At 44.8% G+C, this 23,419-nt stretch overlaps 1 protein-coding gene across 1 annotated transcript in view; it reads right to left on the bottom strand.

Annotated features, from left to right (window-relative positions):
• Pacrg (parkin coregulated) overlaps positions 1-23,419 on the bottom strand; it is a 420,955-nt gene that overhangs the window by 172,366 nt on the left and 225,170 nt on the right. The window contains exon 4 of the mRNA XM_050135905.1: positions 5,399-5,548. Coding sequence (XP_049991862.1) covers positions 5,399-5,548 — 150 coding nt within the window. The remainder of the gene's footprint in view (positions 1-5,398; positions 5,549-23,419) is intronic.

The raw sequence follows: 23,419 nt of genomic DNA, 5'->3' as shown, positions 1-23,419 counted from the left end.
TGGACTGGCTTGTGACCCTAACACTCAGAAGCCAAGGCAGGAGGCTTCGAAACTGGGCTACAGGTTACAGCCTGTCTCAGAACAAAAGACAACAAAGATGGAATTTTATCTCTGCATGCCATAGAGTGGAGATATTCAGTCTACAGTGGCAGTGAACCGAACAGCCTTTCTTTCCAGCTGTAAGCTGTCACTTGGCCACACCCAATTTGGTCACAGAATGCAAACATTTTGCCTCTGTGAAACTCATCCATGGTTCAGAACATCATGGAGATGCTCAGACCAAAGGTCCTTACTCATATCTTCCAGTTTTGGTTGTTTTGTTTTCCAGCCCTAGGAGACTCTTTAGACCAATGTTTTAATCTATGTAGGGCAAGTACTTAGAGAGACTAGATTCATATGTGATAATCCCAATCTAACATTCAGAAGTGGTGGGAGGCGGCAGTTCTGATAACTCCCATATGACTTCGGAACAATTCAATGCTTGCCAATTTAACAAATTACAAATTCCCAAAATGAAATTATAGTCTAAAAAAGTGGGCAAAAATTCCACAAGGAATGAACCTTAATTCCAAACTAAACTCAAATTTCCTACAGAGAAATAACCACTACACAAGAAAAATTACACTTCTCAGTTTGGGGTAAAAACTGGTACCCAAAGTTCACCATCATTCTAAAGGACCACAAGAACAATCACACACAACTAAAGTTTCTAGACTAGAAGGCTTGGGATCAGGTAGCCCAATAATACTCAGGTTCTCAGGAAATTTTTTTTTCCAGAAGCCACTTAAATTTCAAGGCCAAATACCTAGTATAAACATTCCAAAATTTTGTAAATATATTCTTATTTATATAGACTGATGTGCCTGCGCATTTCATATCCCTAAGGGAATAGGACCTATGCACAGAGAGAGTAAAGGGGAACTCACAAGGTTTTGCTCTCTCTTTTCTCTGTATGGATGCCTGGATTGAACTCAGGTCCTCAGGCTAAGCAGGAAGCGCTGTACCTGCTGCGGCGCCTTGTGGGCCCGTGAATAACAAGCTTTGTCTCTTCAATGGGCTCTTATCAGTCTGAGTGGTGCATGTTGAGATTTATGTATTAAATATTAAGATATTTAATATTTTAGCATCTGATTACACAAACATGGGTCAGGATGTTTGGTTAGTTATCTCTGCTACATGGCACGTGACCCCATCAGCATCTTGTAGGCTGGAAGTTTTGAATGCTTCATGGGCAGGCACATCCAGGACTATGTTGCCCTTAGAAACAAGGATGCCACACATGGAGACAGGCTCTTGGATGCCCCTCTCTGCTGTCAGGGCCTACAGCTTACAGTTCAGCTATGAATGGGTTCACGCCATTTTATGCCTATATCACATCGTTAATTTTGTGGCTTCATCTGGTAGGGCTATAAATGGAACATTCTTATTGTCTTAACTTTCTGTAACCTTTCATAACGTCTATAAAAGATTGTGGGAGGGACCAAAGTGCTACTGGCTGTATGACAGATACATTTTACGAATAGTTATAGAAACTGCTCTTCCTCTCACCCCGGTGTAGTTCCTGGAAAGTCAACACAGCTTAGACATCTCATGCTCATTTGTAATGTGGAGAAATGAGCTCCAGTTGGTGGCAATGCTAGCCTGGGCATGCCCAGTCCTGTCTGATCATGAATCTAAACGACGTTCAGCATGGTTACTACTTGAGTTGGAGAAATGAGACCTAAACACAGACACCAGTTTGGATCTTCCATGAAAGACCCTGATCTAGGGTCCTCTGTCTGACACAGACTATTTTTTTAAAAGATGGTATTATCCCAAATACCAATCACACATTTAAGCTGAACCACTTTGCAAGGGAAGGACGGATTTGAAAACAGTTTATCCTTTAAGTCACATGACACTCACCTAGCATGCAGTCATCAGAAATAAGACACATCTTGTGAAGCAAAGATCTTGGCATGGCTGGTGAGACCAGGAGCATGCATCTTACTCACAGAGTGTGGAAGGGCCACACTGGCAGTTAGCCAATGGGAACAGAGAACTTCTACCCTCATAGATGGGTTGCTCGATGATAGCTCACAAAATATTGCTACATTTTATGTAAGATCATATTATAAATTTGTAATTCATGTGTATATTAATGGCCATTTTACTTGACCATGGGGTTGTAAACTCCTTGTCTCTAAAGATTACACCAACTCTTACAAAAAGTTGCTACTACAGTTTATATATGAAGTGTCCCCCAAAGGCTTGTGTATGAGGGCTGGTCCCTCGGTGGTGGTACAACTTCAGGGGGCTCTGCAAATCTCAGCAGATGAGGTCTAGCTGAGGAAAGTAGCTCCCTGGTGATTGTATGTTTCCACCACCCCCTCCCTGTCTCCTGCGAGATGAGCATCCACTTCCAGAACAATAGCATTAAAGGACTAGCTAAGGTTTAACGCCTTAGTAGGACAGGCATGGTACAAACGATGCTCTCAGTTGTACCATTTTCTCCCTGGGCTGCTGCTTCCTTAACAACAGGTCTCCTGGACCTGGGAGCCTGGTGTCCTCACTGTGGGCAACTGCTAACAGGTTTTCCTGGCTTCCTGACTGGTCGCCCCCAACTGCCTGTTTCAGAAAAACGTACTTAACATTAAAACAGGAAAGGCTTTGTCAAAGAGCTCAGATTGGAGAACTAAGCTAAAGTGTGTACTTCAAGGGGACAGACAGAAGAGCATGGATGTCTTCTCCCATTCTTTCTCTCATTTATATCTGGCCCCATTTTAAGAGGATTTTGAAAGAAAAGAACTATATTTGAATCTAAGTTGAACAAGACATCGATTTGCATAGAAGACAAGTATGGAATGGTAGAGAGATGGAAACGTGAGATTATCCTCAAATCTTTGGAACCTTGTTTCAGATTTTTCTCCCTAATGCCATTACTGACAATCTCTGAGATAGTTTTAATGGTAAAATAACGAGAAGCTGTGAGAGATGCCTGCTTAAACAAAATAGGAACCTTGGCTCTGTGGACATGGGAACAACATCTATAACGGTGAAGTGGATTTTTAATCAAAGCTACTGTTAAGGAAAGCCATTTTCTAGTGAGAATCCGAATCCAGCTGGCAGATCTGGAGTGAGCGCCTCATAGACCTGGATCCGGGTTCTTGAGACACTTCCAGGACTATAGTGCCCTTTACAGAATAGCATGCGTTCTTGGGGCACAATGAGCCCATTTGATACAGGCCCTCGGAACATACTATGCCTCACCCTGGCATTGTGGTGACAGACTCTGAAGAAAAGGAGAAAAGGAAGCAGAAGATAACATCTTCCCTCTTAAATGTCAGAAAAGTGTTTGACAGAAAAGCAATTTGAACATGGAATTTCTGATGGATGCTTCGGAAATATGCCAAAATTGCTGGCTATGCTTGAAACCGATGGTGGCTTAGATTAACTATGAACTCCCACAGTGAGCTCTCCAATGAGATTCCTACAGACAAGTAACCTCTATCTTTACTAGGCAGTGGGCGCATGCTAGTTACAGACGGAAAGCAAGCTGTACCCATGGACAGCAGGACAGGGCAAGAGCAGCTTTGTCTTATAGCCCGGAACCCAGAAGGACTGGCTGTGGTGCCTGAACCAGTCCTGCTTCCCAAGTTTGGTACCCAAGAGTTTGGTTGTTTCTTGGGCTTCACAACAATGCCCTTCGTTTTCACACAAGGATGCAAAATGTTGCTTAGATTTAAGTTGCAGATTTTATCATATGAGGAGAGTGTATTACACTGTGGATATGTCTATGCATCCCAACTTAAGCAAGACAGAAGATATGTGGGCAGGTCCAATCGTCATGATCATCAAATTCAGATACAAATGTTTATAAGGAAGAAAACTACAGGAGGCAAGCTTCATAATCAAACCATGAGAGTACAGTCAGCCAGCATTTTATTAGTTTGTGTGAGGACTGCCGAGAAAATCCTTGTGAGACTCGGGCTTCAAAATGCTAACCTAGAGCTGTTGAGCAGCCAGTCTATCTCCTTCCCCCCACAGATCTCTACTTCTGGCTCTAGCTCCTTCCAGTTGAGCTAGGATTTAAATCTAAGAATACAAGGAAGCTTATGGTTTCCCTTTGAGCCATAATTGAATCACATGCATGTGTAATCTTTCTATAAATATATGGATATTTGGTGCTAGCATATGGTAAAAATATTGATTAGGAATAAATAATGTTTTTAAGTATTTTTTATAACATAAGAATACTATTTTAAAAAATCAGTTGGACAATATGAAACTAAATTACTAAAGCAAAGTTTTTAATTTCCTCTTGCTTAAGTGTCAGTGCAACTGTCTTCTCTTCAGATGGCTTGAGAAGGGCTACAGACATATAATAATGTTATATGATTAAAAGACAGCTGACGATCTCCTGAGAATTCCACAGCATCCTGAATAGTGTATACCTGGTGCGGATCCAAGAGCAATCAGTGATTATATTTAGAGATGGTGACTCTAAACACCAGGCTTGTCTGTGGCAGGGCTGCCAAACCCTTGGCTTTTTGTTTGACATTGTTTTCCTGTATGCACAACAAGCAGACAGTGTTGCAAAGTCGCCATGCTGTGTCCCACTGAATTACCAACTTATTTACATGGCTGTCAGGAACTGGCTTCAAATGTTGACTCCTTCCATGAATGTGAGAAGAACGGAACCTCAAAGTTAGCAACCAAAAGAAAATGAGATTCATGTACTTTCGGGGAAGTCAGGCTGCCAGTGAGCAAAAGCGCAGCCGCAGCCCGCCAACGATCACAAAGATGTGCTGCAGATCTGTGTGGGGCAACATTCCTTTGAGCGCATCCTGAAGCTAAGTGAGGAATCTTTTTTCAAGAGATAAATTGACTCTGATATATACTAGGACCCACCATCCAAGTCACTGAAAATTGTTAATGACACATTACTGAGCATTAGTAACTAAGAGTAGAAAAATACCATTTTCTGGTTTTTTTTTAACCCCCTTGAAATGAAAGTTCAGATGTTAAAAGGCTCCAAACTGCCTACCACATCTGAACAGCATTTAAAACACTCACCTCCAATCAATTTATAAATAGTGGGCTATAAAGTTTTGCAGGGAGGATCAAAACCCTCTAATGTCTCCAGGGCGATTACAGGAAACTCCGCAGTTTAATTACTGGAAACGCACAGAAGCACGCCAGCGTTCCTCTGCGGAGTGTGGGCCCCACGTGTCAGGAGCAGTAAGGGAAACTGCTGATTCGACTGTTTCTAGACCGGGCCGTGAGTGAAGGGTCAGGCTACACATTTGAACTCTCCAAACTGAAGGGGTAGAGTCCCAAGGAAGTTGCTCCTGGGTCCTCCTTACCCCCGTCCTCATGTTAGGGCTTAAAAGACATATTGGCTTCTGGGATCACTCACCATTCATATTCTTGAAGATGTTCAGGATGGGGAGGATCTGGCGGTAGTAGGGCACCAAGGCTTCGCCCACCATCTCTGCCGACACAACCAGATGCTGGAGGACCTTGAGTGTGACGCAGATGACCTGCCGGTTCCGGAGGTTCAAGGCATCTGTGCGGTAGGAAAGTGAACAAGCAGAAAACAGCGTGCATGAATTCTGTGTTAAGGTGGGGCTGCTCATAGGTGCATTTAGTTAAACTGTGCTCTACTGGGGACCAAGAGGGCCTTATTACTATAGCTCTGAGGCAGTGCAGTCCCTGTTGAGAATCACATTTTATTTGGTTACTGTGCATCCTCCCAGCTTATGTGGGCTCCTTGACAACTCTGATAACACTCCTTCCTTTCCCTTCTCCCCCCCCCCCCCAAGATTTCTCTGTATAGCCCTATTGGTTCTGGAACTTGCTCTGTAGACCAGGCTGGCCTCGAACTCAGAGACCCACCTGTCTCTGCCTCCCAAGTGCTAGGATTAAAGGCGTGCACCACCATGCCTGGTTACTTTTCATGTTTCCACCCAGAGAAGAGGTTGGTGGTCTGAGGGAGAAAGATAGGTGGCACAGAGCATCAAGCACCACGTGGTGTCAGTGGGCGGCTGACTGTATAGGCACCACCGGATAAGCTTATGTGCGGTGATCTCCCTCATCTAAGAATCCTGCTGCTCTTCCTCCTCGTCCCCTTATCTCTCTGTGTTCATGCACATGCCAGGTCAGAGGTCAACAAGCGTCTTTGTCACTTGGCTTCCACTTGACTTTTATGAGGTAGGGTTACTGGCTGGCCAGCAAACCCCAGGAATTATCCCTTGATGGGATTAGAGGCACACACTGTCATGTCTAGCTTTTTATGAGCATGGCTAGGGATCCGAACTCAAGTCTTCATGCTTGGGAGGCAAGCAGTGGGCCATCCTCCCAGCCCTGACTCCCTGCTGTTCTCAAGGCTATTAGCATAAAAGCATCTTTATTTTTAGAAACTACAACTTGGCTAGTGTACAAGTGGAGAAACTATAGACTGGTCAACAACACAGGTAGTATTTTTGTAGAAGTGAACATAAAATGCTTAAGAAGGTGTAGTAGGAGCTGGTGCTTGTTTCCAGACCCAAAATAATTACACAGAAACCATATTAATCACAACATTGCTTGGACAATAGCTTAGGCTTTTTAATTAACTAACTTTTATATTTTAAATTAGCCCAAATCCTATTATTTTGTATTTTACCATGACGCTCGTGGTTTATAGGTAAGGTTTTGGTGTCTGTCTCCTTGGCAGCTATATGGCATCTCCCTGACTCCACCTTCTTTTCTCTTCTATCTCTGTTTGGAATTCCCGCCTTGCTCTATTCTGCCCTGTCATAGGCCCAAAGCAGCTTCTTTATTAACCAATGGTAACAAAACACACTCACAGCATCCAGAGGGGGGGTCCCACATCAAGAGGACAGGCAGGAAACATAGAAAACATAAGCATTCCACTACAAAGAGTCAGCTATAATAAAGACCAAAAGAGCACACAAGCTTAAAGAACAGTTCTGAGTACAAAACAACAAAGGACTGCTGAGCAGGCACAGGAAGCACTTAAATTACCTGGCTGGTTCGTCTCTGCAGGGGCTGAAAGGTGCCCTTTGCTCCAGTGGGGAATCAGGTCATTGGTGTTAACCTGGCCAGCTGATTGACACTTTCTGGGCCCTGGTCTCCTTCATCCCAGCAGCCTGGGATTTGCTTTCTAAGATGGCAACATTAAAATGATGGAGATGAAGATCCACATGAAGCATCTATTACAGGGCCAGAGAGGTGACAGGCAGGACATGGCGCCCCTGACTACAACAAAAGCCAAAGGCTCCTGATTCTAAGGTGCTCCACCTCCTAGTGAAAGAGGAACAACTGCTGCCCCTGGGGGGAGCGCTCACATTGTTCTTGAGTTCCAGCTTACAGCTCCAACAGTAACGTATCCCACTCAGTGTGTACCAAAGACAAATTTCCTTCCACGAACTTTCTCTGTATTCCATGATGTGACCTGGCTGGTTCCCTGTTACCCAATTTTCATGCCTCATAGTCCCTATGTTGGAAAATTGTCTGTTTCTGTATTGGAGTACCCTTGAATTTATGGCATCTGTTCCAGTACCTCCCTCCCACCGGTTCTGCTCTATACTCACCACTCTTCCTCTGGTCCTGAATCTCCATTTTCCTTCATTCCTCTGATCCTAGATCTTCATCCTCATCCTCTTTCCTCTAATTCTGGGTCTCTATCCTCTTGTGGTTCTGGGTTTCCATCCCCAAAATTTCTTAGACCCTAGATCATCACCATCACCTTCTCTCTGCTGGTTGGTCCTGGGTCATCATCACCACCTTCTCTCTGCTGGTTGGTCCTACCTTCTCTCCCTTAGTCCTAGGTTTTCACCCTTCCCCTCTCTTCCTCTGGTTCTAGGTCCTCATTTGCATCTTTCCATCTCTGATTCGGGGTCCTCTCTCTCATGTCTACTCTGCTGGTTCCGAGTCTCCATTTTCACTTGTTCATATCCAACCACCTTCTCAAACTCCATGCTGTTCCCCTCCCCCACTTTCTTCTCAGAGTAAATGAATGATCAGCCAGATCCAAGGAGCTACTCAAAGAAAGTTTAAACTCAACTCAATCCCCAGTGAAAATGCAAGAAAGCACCATTTAGTGGTTTCAGATACTTCCTGTGGAGACACTGGGAAGTTTTTAACAATGAAACTGAGGTCAGCCTGATCTTCTCCGGTAACACTGGGGGTTGGAGAATGGATACACTTCAGAGCCACCCCACAACTCTTGGTCCTCAAGGCTGCATTCGCGGCTGGTATGAAAGTAAGCATGAACGTAATAAACTAAGGAGCTCAGTCTTAACTCTAGGAGTCCGCCTAAATATAACTGCAGGGTTTGGTGGCGTGATGGCCTGTCATTACAGCTTTTCCACACTTTGCAGGCCATGTTGAATCTTCTGAAAAACAACTAAAAATAGGATGCTGTAATTTCCTCTGCAAGCTGTGGCAACAAGACAGTCAGAGCGGGCTTGGGAGTGTGCGGGAAGGAGGCAGAGAGTGGAGGGCTCACAGCTGGCAGCCAGCCTGTTGCGGGGCTTAGCCAAACGACCATGCACTGAGCACTTCTTGTGCGAGGAATTAAACCTAGCACTTTATATGTCTTAGGTACTAATACCCCTTCAATGTTTGCAGAAAGCATATTGTGTGCTCCTCGTAGTTTTAGAACTAGAAGTGTTGGAAAGAACAAGACACAGATGCTAATAATGTCCACTGGGGATTTCAGTCTGGTATGGCAACAGAGAGCAAGCATACACCACAAGTATGATGACTGTGACAAGACTAGGTTGTTAAGCAGCCAATCACAGGGGTACTTAGTCTAGTTTCAGGATCATGGAACTCGCCTAGACACAAGGACAAAACTCAGGGAATAATGGATGCTATTTAGCCACAGAATTTCCATGCAGGTCCCTGGGGAAGGGAGCTCACTCCAGCTGGGTATGATGAGAGCGCGCTAAGGCACTCGCGTCATAGAGAGATGGATTAGCTGGTCTCATAGCAATGACTGCATTCTTCCTGAGCACCTTTCCGTGGAAAGCGTGTGTGTGTGTGTGTGTGTGTGTGTGTGTGTGTGTAGGTGTGCATCCATGAAGGACCTGAGGAATCTTGCTGTAACAACCAGAGAGAACCAGAGACTTGAGAGTCTGGGTTTCTGCCTTCCCTGTCCATTCTCTCCCTCCCATCAGACTCCCACAAAGCCCTCACAGCCACGCACAACTGTCCATTTGGTGGATATTTTCTGCCAGGAAAACGCAATGACAACACTCTGATGTCAAAGGCAGGAAATCCCATGAGAGTCCCTGAAGAGGTGACTGTCTGAAGGTTCTGGTGACTGTACTGGCTCCAAAGACTGTAGTAAGATAATCTTATGTGTGCCCATCTACACCCAATGTCAGGGAAGAGACCTGCCACGTAGACCACACTGGTGTGTGTGTGTGTGTGTGTGTGTGTGTGTGCATATGTGTGTGCAACTGAACCTTAATTTTCCAACTGGGGTTATTGTCACCCAGGGGTTATTAATGCTCTCTCTCTTCTCAACAGAATAACGGATATAACTTTTAGGCGATAACTGCATTGCCTCCTTGATTGAATTAGCATGGTTGTGATCAACATTATCACAATGTTATTGACAATGGCTGACAACCACAGTGCCTGGCTTTTTATTCCAAATGTAGCCTGAAAGGGACTATGCTGTGTTCTTCCTGGGAAGCAAGAAAATTCCTTCCCTGTAGCTGTGAGAGAAAGCTGAGGGGCGATACAAGAATACCCTTAATTTCTTTAAGAGTGATTTCTTTTTCTTTATCTTTCTGTGCATATGTGTATGTCTATGTGGGTACATGTGTGCATACAGATGCATGTGCACATATGTGCACATGTGTGTAGGGGCCAGAGGTTAAACTTGGGTGTCATTACTCATGAGCAGTCACCTAATGCCTTGAGACATTTTCTCTTATTGGCTGGAGTTCACTGAGTAAGTTGGGCTATCTGCTGAGCAAGCCTCAGAAATCTGCCTGCCCCCACCACACAGTGCTGGGATTACTAGTGTACCAGCACAAGACTTTCTATATGGGCCCTGGGGATCAAACTTGAGTTTCCAACCCATCATCACCCCAGCCCAAACTGAGCCATTGTCAACACAGCCCTGACTGGGCCATTGGGCCCCAGCCCCAGGAGGACTGATTATTTATACTGCCCGTTTCCATTTACTTCATGTATTTTTCTTTCTCGTTTGTGAGGAATTGAGTCATAACATCTAGTCAGAAGTCTTCTTATTTCCTTTCCCAAGAGAATTAAAGAAATATGGTTTGGGGATAGTGGGATAGGAAGCATTCTTTTTCTCTGAGAAAGTATGCTAAGGGACATAGGGAGCATGATTTGGGGCCTGAACGAGGGGCCCTGTGTTTGTTCCTCTGCAGCCGTTGTCAGGTTGCAAGTGAGGACTTTGGACTCAAGATTTAAGGTTCTGAAAGGTCTAACACGAGGAGTCTACCGACACTACAGAGCCCTTTCTAGTCAGGAAATGGGGTTCCTACTGCACTGCTCACCGCCTTCAAGGATAATCAACACAATGGAGCTGACAGATATAGAGAAATTGCTGAAGAATAAGGAAAAAATAATTTGAAGTCAAAGTGGTAAAATTTATTCATCTTAGATGGTTATAAGCTCCACATACAATTTTCTCAGGTCTGAAATCCATTATTGCTCCGAATTTTGTGAAGTGAGAACATTTCCTACTATTAGCTATGATTTGCTGCTGTGGAATCAGAAAACATGGGAACGTTTCCAGCGCATCGTCTCCAGTTAAAGTCAGAAACACCAAACAAAAGGCAAGCCAAACATGAAGTCATATGCCACAAATGTTAATGTCTTTACTATACAAGTAGCTGTCATAGTCCAGTAAGAAAATCCCACTAAAATGGTTTAAGAATGGGAGCAGATAATACGGGGATTAATAGATACCAATGAGCAATTAATTTTCTAAAATGCTCAAATTCATTGGTGTTCAGAATTATTTTGGGATAGCATTTTAGTAAAAATAGTCATTGAAATAATATCAATCAGATCAGAAGCATGTTTGGAAAAGGGAGACACTAACATGCTGTGGCAGAGAGACACAGCTCTCCTGGATTGCAGCAGTTCTCAGCACCATACAAATGCACGTGCTATTCAGTCCAGCCATCCACCCAGGGGCCCTTAGCCTAAGTATGAAGTTGTGTACTCAGTTATGAAAGGATGCTAAGAGCAGTACTACTTATGTATGATTGGAAACAAGAAAAACATTCCACGGCCATCAAGTCGTTAAGGGAGAAAATAGGATGTCTCCGGGTGAAAAATTATTTTAGTACACATATTTGTTTATTTTAATTTTTGTATTGTTTTAGAACCAACAACACAATTTAGCACTTGGTGGCAGTGGTCTTTCTTTGCATTAAGTATTTCATTTTTCTTAAAAGGGATACTATTTGTTTGAATAGATCCAGGCACCAGTTTCTGAAGTGCTTCCAAAAATGCAGTCACCAGCATGTCCGGTTTCATAGTCTACAGACTCGACCAGGACTTGTGCCACCCACACTCGTTCCATTCTCGTAGCAGAAGTTGGGTCTGGGTGTCCCACACACTGAGTGCTGTCCTTGGCAATGCAGGGCTCTCCTCTCCGGGCACCTTGCCTCATGCACCTAGATGTCTACTCAGTCCATCCTGAAGGAGTGGGACACCTTCTGATGACAAAGGAAGGAGTCAGCCTTGCTGGTGCTTTCCGAGTGAGATCAAGTGATAATCTTTTGTATCAAGTGGGCATTGCTGCTAAGAGGCATTGGTGCATTTCCTATTCTGGTTGAGAAGGGTCACTAAGCTTGCCATAGCATTTAAAATGTCGAAACCATGGCCAGGAAGGGCACAATATGTGAAGAAGGTATTATGCAAATTGGGGGATTGGAGGATGAACATGAAACAGGAAGAGGGTGGACAGAACTATCTCCAAGATACAGGAGCCCCATCCTGCTCACAGAAGGACAGGAAAAGCACATATTACTAAGCCTGACAGCAATTTCTGGTACAATTTAGGAGTGATTATTTGGGCAAGCAGTTTAGAAGCATCTAGGAAGATGGCAGCGTCTGGCTGTTCTAGTTGGTATAAGTCATAGAGATGGAAGGCCGGGACATAGCGTGATTGAAAGATGTGCAAGGTCTTGGGCTCCATCCCCAGTACCACACGAACAGGTGTGATGACATACTGAAGGTGGGCACAAGAGGACAGAGTTCAAGGTCCTCCTTGGCTCAAAGCAAGTTCCAGAGCAGACTGGGACACACGAGACACTGCCTTTGAGAACAAACAAACAGAAACCAAGTAAGCAATAATATCAGCAGCCCCTAAAAGTTATGAGAGGGACTGAGAACTGGGATTCTCCCTTTTCTCTTCTGGCTCCTCCTGTGTGAATAGCTGACTTCAGGCAGCAGGCACTGATGTCCGGGTCTAACCTTTCCTTGATGGGGTCTGCGTTTGACCTACTTCAGTTCCTTGAAGTTAGTTTTGTAGACTGAGTGCATCTTTCTGAATCAAAACTTATCATGTTGTATTTTGGTAACTGAATATTGAGAACCTGCAAAGACAAAGAAACTAAGGGACACACACACATGCACACACACACACACACACACACACACAAACAATGTCTCATTTCGTTTGGCACAGCAATGTTCTGCAGATATAATCCTGCAGCTCCTCACACCTCTGGACAATGGCATTTCTACTCTCCTGGGAGGGCTGAAAGCATTGGATGTTCTAACAATACAGAGCTAGTTAATGGAGAGCAGTATTTTTGCATGACTCCGATTCCTTGCACTCCTAACAATTCCACTGCCTTATCTTCTAGGGTCCCCTCAGTCACGAGGTATTGCCCCATGTCCTGGTGCATACGTGGGCTACGCATTGAGACATCCATTAAAAATGCCAGTGAACCAACACTATCATTGACCTAGCAGGCACCTCCACCACGCTGGGTCCTGGGCACCAGTGCCTTCTTCTTCTTTTTATAATTTATCCATTTTCAGCTACAGTTCCCCCTCCCACCTCTGCCTCCACCCTCAAACCCCCTTCTCTTCCACTTCTGTTCTGGAAGAGGCAGGTCTCCCATGGGTATCAACAAAGCATGACTGTCAAGTCGCAGTTAAGAATAAGCACCTCCCCATGCGTTAAGGCTGGAAAAGGCGACCCAGTATGAGATGTAGAGTCCTAAAAGGCAACCAAGGAGTGAGAGACAGCGCTGCTTCTGCTGTTAGAAATCCCACAACAGGACGAAGCTACATGACTGTAGCATGTATGCAGAGGGCCTAGGTCAGTCCCATGCAAGCTCCCTGGTTGTCCAGTCAGTCTCTGTGAGGCCCTATGAGCCCAGGTTAGTTGATTCTGTCTGTTTTCTTGTGGTGAACTTGACCCAGTGGCTTATTCTTAAGGAATAAATCATAGTGATGGAGTCAAAGTTCATGGCATCTTTCAGAAGGCAAGGTATGCTCGTGTGAGCACACTACTTTAGAAACGTAGACAAAGGCTTGTGTTTTTTCACTATCAGATTTATTGACATTTTAATACATTCACGAGGTACACTAATTTCACAGGCAACTGTGCTAACTCTCAGACCACCCAGTAAATGCATGCATAGGCTACAGAATCTCGCTCTCACCCGTAAGAAAGGTCGAGGACTGGTGCCTCCGTATTTGTGACAACTGTGCATGCCCAGAGGTTTGAGTGCTGTGACCGAGGGAGAGGGAGTATCCTGAATCAAGCAGCCTAGATCATGTCACCCATGCATGGTAAAGGTGACAGAAAGAGGAGGTGGCTTTCAGAATCTACTTGGAACGTGCTGACATCAGGAGGGAGCTAGATTTGGGATGACCTTCACATACCTTCACAATATTGTCACAGAGTGACAATATTGAGCCACCACAGCACATGTATCTGAAAAAGTCACGGAAGTTACTAAGCAGGCTTTATGAAGAGGGTTTGAATCATGCTTCTTCTTTAGAATCTTGTAAACATAACAACCCTAAGTAATTTACCTCTTTTCCATATTTTCCAACATAAAAAAGATTATTTGTTCTTCTTAAATTAAAACTACTAATTTCTTTACAGATTATTATCTATTTCAAAATAAGTTACCTGTAAAATTTGGAAGCGTGTGAAGCGAGTAGATCATTACAGGGTGATGCCTTCGAGTGTGTTTGCTAACTAAAAAGAACTCTGAGCCCAGGTTCTGCTTTGTGATATTTTCTCACATTTTATTCACTTTATTTTGTTTTTGTCCATGGGATGCCATTTAAGGAGAATATTTTGCTGTCTGAGTGTTAGCATTCAAGCTTAGTGAGCTGGGGGTCACTTTGCCTCTCCCACTTAGCCACAGCTCCTTGAGACAGCTGGGCATGTGCTCCTGGCTGGGACAGTCAGCCAGGTGACCTCAGCTCACTAGAGGTGTCCTAATGAGGCCACTGTCTCATGCCCCTTCCACATAGAGGTTGACATTGTTTCTGTAAGTTGGAACAGCCAGGGTGCCTCTCCTTCTAGAAGGACAACTCACAGATGCACACTGCTGGTCATAAGCAAAAGAACTCACTGGTCGATTTAGAGAAATACACAGAAATTCATTCACAACTTCTTCTGATAGAAAGAAGCATCAAAAACAGTGCAGTCTTTAATTGAGTTTGCAGATTGACATCCACAAGGTGTTTCTAAGTAAGACCGAGCACGTGAGCACATTGACATAAGACCCAGCACGTGAGCGCATCCACTGAGACCCAACATGTGAGCACATCCACATGAGACCCAGCACATGAGCACATCCACATGAGACCCAGCACATGAGCACATCCACATGAGACCCAGCACATGAGCACATCCACTGAGACCCAGCATATGTGTGCATCCACATGAGACCCAGCACATGAGCACATCCAAATGGCTATATCACACTTTTGGAAATGGCGTCTAGACACATCTCGGTGAGGAGAGCAGTTATGGAGCTCATTATATTGATTTTGGAAATATTTGACGCATTTCTTGTGCACTTAGCCAGCTCATTAGATACTGTGGGGACAGAGTTCTCTTCAACATCACATTCTAGGTGAGAGACGAAGCTGCCATGTTCTTCTGGAGAGAGAGTGGAGGGTAGAGATGGGACTGGCGCTGGGGGAAGACGTGGAAAGGAGATTCTTAAAGAGGCAGAAAGAAAAATTAACACTGGAGAGGGGCTCTGAAGGCTGCTTAGTGCTTAGGCCCGTGAGTTGGCAACACCAGACATTCCTGCAGGAGAGTGAAGGCACAGAACTAGGAAAGAGCCAAGTTCGATAGCACGGTCACTTTGCTGTTCAACAGGCCAAGGCAGGGAGCTAGCAAGAAGTCACATCCTGGGAACACATGGACATCATCAAGATGGGCACGAAGCACACATTGTTGTGTTTGAGAGGTGAGAGCCTCTTGTCCTAGGGTTAAGGGGCAGAAGAGAGCATCAGGAGTTCTGGCTGCAGCACCATCAGAGGGGAGTAGGGAGAAATGGAGAAGGGGTCTTAGACGAGACTAAGAGATGGATTTGCATCAGGGTTGTACTAGCAATCTGCATGCAAACCCCGCCCTAGCTGGCTTCTAAGAACCACGCAGGGAGGAGCGCCCCATGGGCCAGCTGATGAGCACAAGCTGCCAGATAAAGGCATCAAGATGAAAGGCTCTCGCTGGGTCCGCCACAGGGAGGCAGAGCTGGGAGCATGCAGCTCCCAGGCTAGCTGTCCACCAGCACTGGAGGTGGCAGTCTTCTACGGAGCATGAAAGGATGCAGAGCTTCTGGAACACGCTGTTCATAATGTCCAGGGTAGGTTTGCACTCTGGGGCCCTGCTGAGGTCGGACAAGCCCTAGACTGAGTCTGGCTGATGAGCGTTGACTAGAAGTGAGAGGTGTCACTTTCAGGATGAGGGAACGGATTGTTGCATTCTCTACGGGAGACAGCTAGAGCCTTTGCTTCCTTGGGTGCTGAGACCGGCAATGTCAGTCAGGCTAGGCTCCCTAGTGACTGTGGCACTGGGGCTCCCACGAAGTGGCAGTGCTTGCTAGCTTTAAATCCCTCCCTGCCTTATGCCCCTAGGGCTTGGGGGACTGGTTACTATTTAAAAGCCTACTGTATTCTAATTGATAAAATTTTCTTTATTATCATCAAAGAATCCTATTCTTTGTTTTTAAAACTATGAAAGGCCTCTCCTGTTAGTTTCAAGATATCAAGCAACATTTGAGCTTTGCTCTGCTCAATCTTAATTCCTTGATAGCCACTGTGAATTCATTCTCCATTAGTCCCTTATGATGCTCTGTGACTGAGATGATGGGGCGTCGGCTGATCTTCTTTAATGTGCTTTGGAAATATATTTCAGGCGGTATATTTCCTGTAAGTTAGTGCCTTACCACATTGTACAAAAAGCATGTATTTGAATCTAATTTCTGGTGCTATTCTTGTGAGTGTTTGCAAGTTTAATGCAACATCTTCATTACTGTGCAGCCAACATGCTTTCTAACATATTAAATAATTATGATTTCTAACTTGGCTCATGATTATTTACAAACACACATCTTAATTTCAAAATAGAAATGTTTCAGCTGCCATTCTAAAGCCCGATTTCCAGCACAACTTACATTTTGATTATTCAATGGGCTTTATACGGCTTTCACTTTTGGTGCTTTCTCTGAGTTTTCTCTTAAGTCCGTGTATGGCAGGCTGAGTGGATGCTTTGTGCGTGCCAGGGCAATGGCGGCCTGCAATGGCACACACAGCATCAAGGCCCAGGTGTGGTTCATATTCGGAAACAGCGTGGCATGGAAACATTGCCTACCTGACACAATAGTTGGGGGTGTCTGCAGGTTTGGGAACAAGGTGGCTGCTTCCCAGAGCTGCTGGATTCAATTCCAGAAAAGCCTAGGGGAGGCCTGCAGACTAAGAGCAGTGCTGGCATTGGGGGGGGGGGCAGTGAGAGGATCTTACATAATTTCTTCAGTCTCTTCCTTAACTGTTCATGAAGAAGAGAGCAGTATGGGCTAGGGAGACAGCATAGTAGGCTAAGCACTTACTGCACAGGCCAGAGTTCCAATCCTCAGCATCCAATTAAAGGTCAGGTGGGTGTGGCATTGTGCCTGTAATTCCAGCCCTTGGGAAGCAGAGGCAGGGGATTCCTGGAGCAAGCTTTAAAGCTAGGCTAGTCTTACTTGAAAGCTCTTGGTTCAACTGAGATTGTTCATGGGGCTCCAAAAACCCGAGTATGCACGCATTCATGTCACACACACACACACCACGCAGAAGAAAGAAAAACGTATGTAGATTATTTTAATCACATCAATGAATCTGATAGAAGAAATGTACAAAGAATAAATGCTTCACCTCATGAGAACAAACTTTCTCTTCGTCTTCTGGGGATAATGACAAAATGGCAGTTTCTTTTGTTTGTCTGACTTTGTTTTTATTTTGAGACAGGGTCTCACATAGTGCAGACTAGCCTCCAACTTGAACTGCCACTGAACTTGACCCTAGAATCCTGCCCCTTCTTTCTACTTCCCTAGGCTGGGAGTTTGGACGATGACAACAGGTAAGCGTTTTAGAACACAATGATTAGCACTGAAGTGTTCCCCCACCCCGTCACTCAAAAAAGAGAAGGAAAGAAAAGAAAATCTAAGTTAGAGAAGGTTGCTTTCTCTATTCTTAAGGTAACAAAAATTAAGTAACAAAAACTCAGCACTAAAATATTCATAGATTTTAATGTAGTACCTTGAATTAGAGAATAAGCAAACTCTTCTCACAAACTGTTTACGAAATAGCGACAGATGAAGAGGAAAGGAAAACGAATGGAAGGAAGTCAAAGTTCACCCTGAACCAGACAAGCCTGGTGTGCCATGGTCACAAACTATGGAGAAGTGGACAGAGGGGAAGGCTGTATTCCCTTTGTGCAGCGCTGAAAATTGAGCCCCGGGACCTCTCAGTTCCCATGCCAAGGGCTCCACTGTGAGCTGCGGCCTTAGCCCTAGAGACACATAGTCAGCTCAGGGCACACAGACACAGAGCAGTGCAAAAGCAACAAAGACGGCCAAACTTACTCCATCAAAGCAGAAAGGGAGAGAAATCAGAACTCATCACCTTCCTGCATGAGAGTGCCAAGTAATCAAATTAGTCAATAAAAAGATGTTATCCTGGAACGTGGAAGAGTAAACAAATTCAATTTAATAATGTAATAAAGTAGTACAAATCATAAGATTGAATCAAGCTGGAGAAAACGAATCCTTGAAATATACCATATAAACTACAGAAGCCACACAGACAATAAATCAGAGAGAGGATGCTAATTCACACAGCAGAGCATTTGGGGGGGTGGGGGACGGTGTCACACAGAGTCGCATAACTTGCTTCAGGTTGTGCCAGCTAAATGCTACAGCCAAAGTTCTGGTTGGCATCAGATTCTGTCTGTTTGTAACTAACAGGTCATCCTGCTGAACTCAACGCTGACAAAAGGACCAATTCATTTATGGTGAATGAGTAAAAGGACACGAATCACGGATCCCTCCCAGCCCCAAAGCTTATGAAATGCCCTTCAAGAACGAACAACCTCAAATAATCTTCAATAAATGCATTGAGAGATAAGAGACTGACATAGTGTACTCATAAAGGAAAAAAATTAATTAAAAGAATGTCAGGAAAAAAAAAAAACAAAGTTAAGAATAGCTAAAATAAAACGTTTTGAGTTTGGGGGATAAAGTCCACAAAGTTTCCTAGGATGCAGAACTCTGAAGCAGAGATGAGAAACTGAACAAAAGTGAAGGGCTTGGCGGAGGGGTCAGCTTGTGAGGCAGAACTCTGCTTACGACTTCTTCTGAGACAGGAAAAGAAAGCAGCAAAGTCATCAAAGAAGAATGCATGGGCAGTGTCCACAGCCGAGAGGGGCACCTCGAAGTAGAGATTTCCAGGAAAACGAGTGGAAAAATAACCAAAACACATCATCAAGAAATTTTATATTACTGGAAATATCAAAAAGATGGAAAACACTTTGTGAGACTGGGGGATAAATCACAGGCAGATGAAACTCAAATTGTACCTTTTTCTAAAGCAGGACCTCTCTACATCCCTCTGGCTGTCCTGGAACTCACGGAGAAGATCAGACTGGCCTCAAACTCACAAAGATCTGCGTGCCTCTGCCTCCTGAGTTCTGGGATTAAAGGTGTGCACCATAATGCCTGGTAAAGTATAACTTTTCCCCAAAGATACAGAAATGTGGCCTCAGATGTGCAAAACAAATAATCGAGTTTTATGAATGTTCAGATCCAAGAACTAAAAGGTACATTCTTCCTGAATCTTCAGGGAGTTGCTAGAAGGCATGCCCTATGGAAATGATGAAGAAACACACTGTCTAGGAACAAGTTCATGCACAAGATGACAAAGCACATGCCAGGTTAGGGGACGCATGGTCCAGGCCAGGGTCAAAGAATGATTGACCCCAGAAACAAAACCAGTGGGCCACCTGATGTTCTGAATACTTGGAAATACTAGACCTTAAGATCCATGGGGAGAATCAGGAAATACTGAAATCAAGCAGGCAAGAAAAGACTCGATGTGAATGCCAAGACACATCACATGGAAATTAACTACTGCAGGTGAATGACTTGCAGTGATTACTGAAGTATACAAACAGATTGCTCGATGGATGGAAGCTGATATCACCACACTGAAAAGCAGGAAGGGGCAAAGGCGTGTTTACAGGAGAAAGGTAGATTCTTACCAGGGAGAGGGACCACAAGCTCCTAATAGAACAAGCCTCCCTTGCATGCTCCCGAAGGAAGAAGCCTTTCTTTACAGTGAAAGAATCTCTTTTCCGGTTTTCTTGAGGACACAGCAGGCGACCTGGGCCGAGTTTCTTTCATCTTCTTGCAGACAGGCTTGACAGTGCCTCCCCCTATGCATCCCGTCCTGGGCCATCTGTTGTGTTCATGCATGACTACTCAGCACGTCTATAGCTTTCTGTAATCATTCCCATCATGAGTAAGGGAGGAGCTCCCCGCTCTGCTCCGCAGGTGGAATGCAGAAAGGTGGCCCCCATCATTTCCCTCAAGTCACTCTTCATCCTGCTGTCTTTTGCCCTGCTTCCATGCCAGTATGTGGGAAACTCAGCTTCCATCGTGCCGTGCCCGGCAGCTTGAGGCAAGTGTGGCGACTCTCGCCCCTCCATGTCTGTACTGCCCGAGGTGTCCTAATCTCTACGGCTTAGCAGAAATTCTAGAGCTGAAAGCCAAAGAGGAGACACCAGAGGAATGTCAACTGTCACCTCTCCAGAGGAATGTCAACCATCACCTCTCCTGAGGAATGTCAACCATCACCTCTCCTGAGGAATGTCAACCGTCACCTCTCCTGGGAAGGAAGTCCATTCTTCCAGAGACAGTGGGCATCAGGATGAGCAGCTAGTTGCTCTTCAAATGCCAAGCCTTAGCTTTCAGAGAGAAAACTAAGAGACTTTTGAAGACCAAATCTTTACTGAGAATATGCTCACCAACATAAACCAATATTTTTATATACTTGAAACCTTGTAATATTAATTTTTACTTAAAAACCTTTGTACATGTGTAGACGTATATACGCAATCCTGTATGTGAAAATGGGTGTGTGTATTCCATAGCATGCATGTAAAGGTCACAGGTCAACCTTGGACAGTCTGCCCTCATCTTCTCCTGGTTCCATCTTTTCTCTAGCCAAAGACACTGGGATTGGAGACACGCACCACTGGGCCAGGCTTTCTAGAGCTGCTAGGGCTTTAACCTTAGGTCCTCACGTGCTCTGGCAAAGAATTCATCCAATGAGCTGTCTCTCTAGCTCCAAAATTTACTTTTCTAAAAATGAAATGGGTGCTCGTGCCTTTAAAAATGTCTTTTCTTAATGTTTTCGTCATATTTTGTTTAGTAGAGCTGGTGTTTAGACTGTGTTTTGTGCTTTATGAACAAATTTGAAAGTTGATTTTCCCAGCTGGCAGTAGCTAATTCCATACTCACCATCTTTGCTTTGAGCTTCTCGCCCCTTCTTGCTGCCCCTCGGGTTTGCTGCCCCTCGGCTGTGTCTTTTTAAATCACCGCTGGATGAGTTTTGCCGTATTTGTTGATTTTGAAGGTTTAGAGCCCAGTTCTTTTGAATTTTGAGTCACCACAAAATTATCATGACATTACGTATAGCCGTGAACTCTTCTCTGCCAACTGCTTCCACTTAACTCTAGGGGTGGCGACTCCTGGCCACGAGGCCTGCGGACTCTGAGATCCTCACTTTGGGTTGTCAGGGCTGGAGGCATCTGCATGTGTTTTACAGCTCCTGGCTCCACAGGTCTTTACTACTGGGAGGCACAGCACCAAGGCTGGGTCCTCCTCCGCTGACGTCCTGTCACTCATCTGTCCGGCTTCAGTGGTAACCAGGCTGAGCTCTGGTTATCTTGATGCACAGCCTTTCCCTGTAACGTTCGCAGGATTCTTCCTTGTTCTTTCCGTCCTTTCTCCATCCTTTTTTTCTTTTTCTCTTCCCTCCCTCCCTCCTCTCTCCCTTCTTCTCTCTCTCCCTCCCTCCCTCCTCTCCTCTTTCTTCCCTCCCTCCCTTTCCTTCTTTCTTTTGCAAATGTGCTTTGCCAGGCTTCTTGTCATTGATTTTCTCTGCACTGTGTGAGCTCCTTGACCACATGGTAAAGGCTGTTTTTCCTCCCAGGACCTCTGCCTTGGTTTCTGTTTGTTGTCCTAATACTTTTCTAGGGAACACCCGTCTACAGTTCCGGTTTGGGTCCCAACTTCCCTGCTAATTCTTCTTACTCATCCCTTTCTTGCAGACTTGCCCTTCCTACACTGCCTCATCACACGCTGGAGCCCACGGTTACGCTCTTGGTGTTGGGTGGTTGATGATTCTCTCCAGCTCTCTGGAGATAGCTGCTTCCCTTTAGCTTGTGGAGTTTCCCTTCCTGCATTCAGGTTGGGTTATTTGCATGTGAGTTCCTCTCTTATTTAGGATGTGGTGCTGTAATAACCTCTAGAATTTCAAGACTATCAAACAACATTCTATGAGTTTATTCTGCTTCAACACTCAATGTGCAGTATTCTTTTCCTCTGGGCATTCAAAGTTATTTCTCTCTCTCTCTCTCTCTCTCTCTCTCTCTCTCTCTCTCTCTCTCTCTCTCTCTGTACTCTGCCCAATGGGCCATCCCCCCTCTCCACCATGGTGTTGCTCTCTAATTTGCCAAAGCAGGAGACACAGTTATGGTTGCCCCTGGCCCTTTCCCTCCCCCTCTGCTCCACTTCCAACCCTCTTCTGAATTCGACACGCAGAGAATCTTCTCTCACTGTGGCTGTGGGCTGGGTTGAGATGGATTTTTCTTAACCATAGACCAAACATTAATTCCCAGGTCAGGCCACCAGAGGACTCTTCCTTCTTCACCTTTACCCACAACAAAACATCTTTCCATCGCTCCTGGCACTTGGTGTTGTGTCACTGACCCCAGGGACACAAAGCTGGAACATCCCATTGCTAAGACGGAGTACTTTGGAGTGTCTAACCCAGAAAAGCTCACGAGGGTGGAAACTGAGAGAAAGGAGCAGAGGTAGCTGGGCCATGAAGCAATTATAACGGAAGAGGCAGTGGACGCTAATTTGCCTACGGTAAAGCATGAAACCTTTTCTTATTTAAAGCCTATCAGGGTCCATGGGCCACTCTCTTTGCCCCAGAGTTCTCTGCGATCAAGTCCTTTCAACTAACAGGAAGAAGAAAATCATATTTCTATTCTTACTTTTTTTTTTTTCAGTTTGGAACCCTAGACCCACGGAGTGCATCCATGTTTCATCCAGGATTTTCAATTTTGTAATTTTTTAATAAAATAAATCCCGGATTCTGGAAATGCACAGAGGCATGGCTCCTACCTCTCTTTCCCACAGTGAGTTAACCCATGTTCGGCCTTCACAGATACTAATTAGAACGGCTGGCTGGTGGTAAAAGGTTCAGTTTTGCCCCTGGATAAAGTCACGATTATACTAACAGTATGGTTTGAAAATAAGGTACACAAGGCGATTACATGTTACGCCAGTTATGCACATCAGCCAGTTTCTGCGCCAATTAGCTTCATTCCTGAATCCCACCTGAAAGACGATTTTATGCGCTCTTTTCCTGCCACGAGCTGAAACCTACATGATGCTACCCAGTGAGCCAGCATTTCTCCCTGAGAGACGCTCGTCTTTCCGTGACAGGAACCAGGATGGGGAAATGGTGACCACATCCTGGACAGCCATGCAATGACAGACACCAGGAACAGGTTGTCCTGGCTACTGCAACCTTGGGCTATCGAATTCCTATTTTGTTAATTTTCCCTGACAAACCATGTTTACTGTTTAATAATGTTTCCACTATCGGGAAATGACCT

Source organism: Alexandromys fortis, unplaced genomic scaffold (assembly GCF_014885135.2).
Source record: "Alexandromys fortis isolate MF-2015 unplaced genomic scaffold, M_Fortis_MF-2015_v1.1 scaffold_23, whole genome shotgun sequence".
NCBI classification, from domain to species: Eukaryota; Metazoa; Chordata; class Mammalia; order Rodentia; family Cricetidae; genus Alexandromys; species Alexandromys fortis.
The sequence above is the reverse complement of the archived record's forward strand: the minus strand, read 5'-3'. Positions and strand labels throughout refer to the sequence as shown.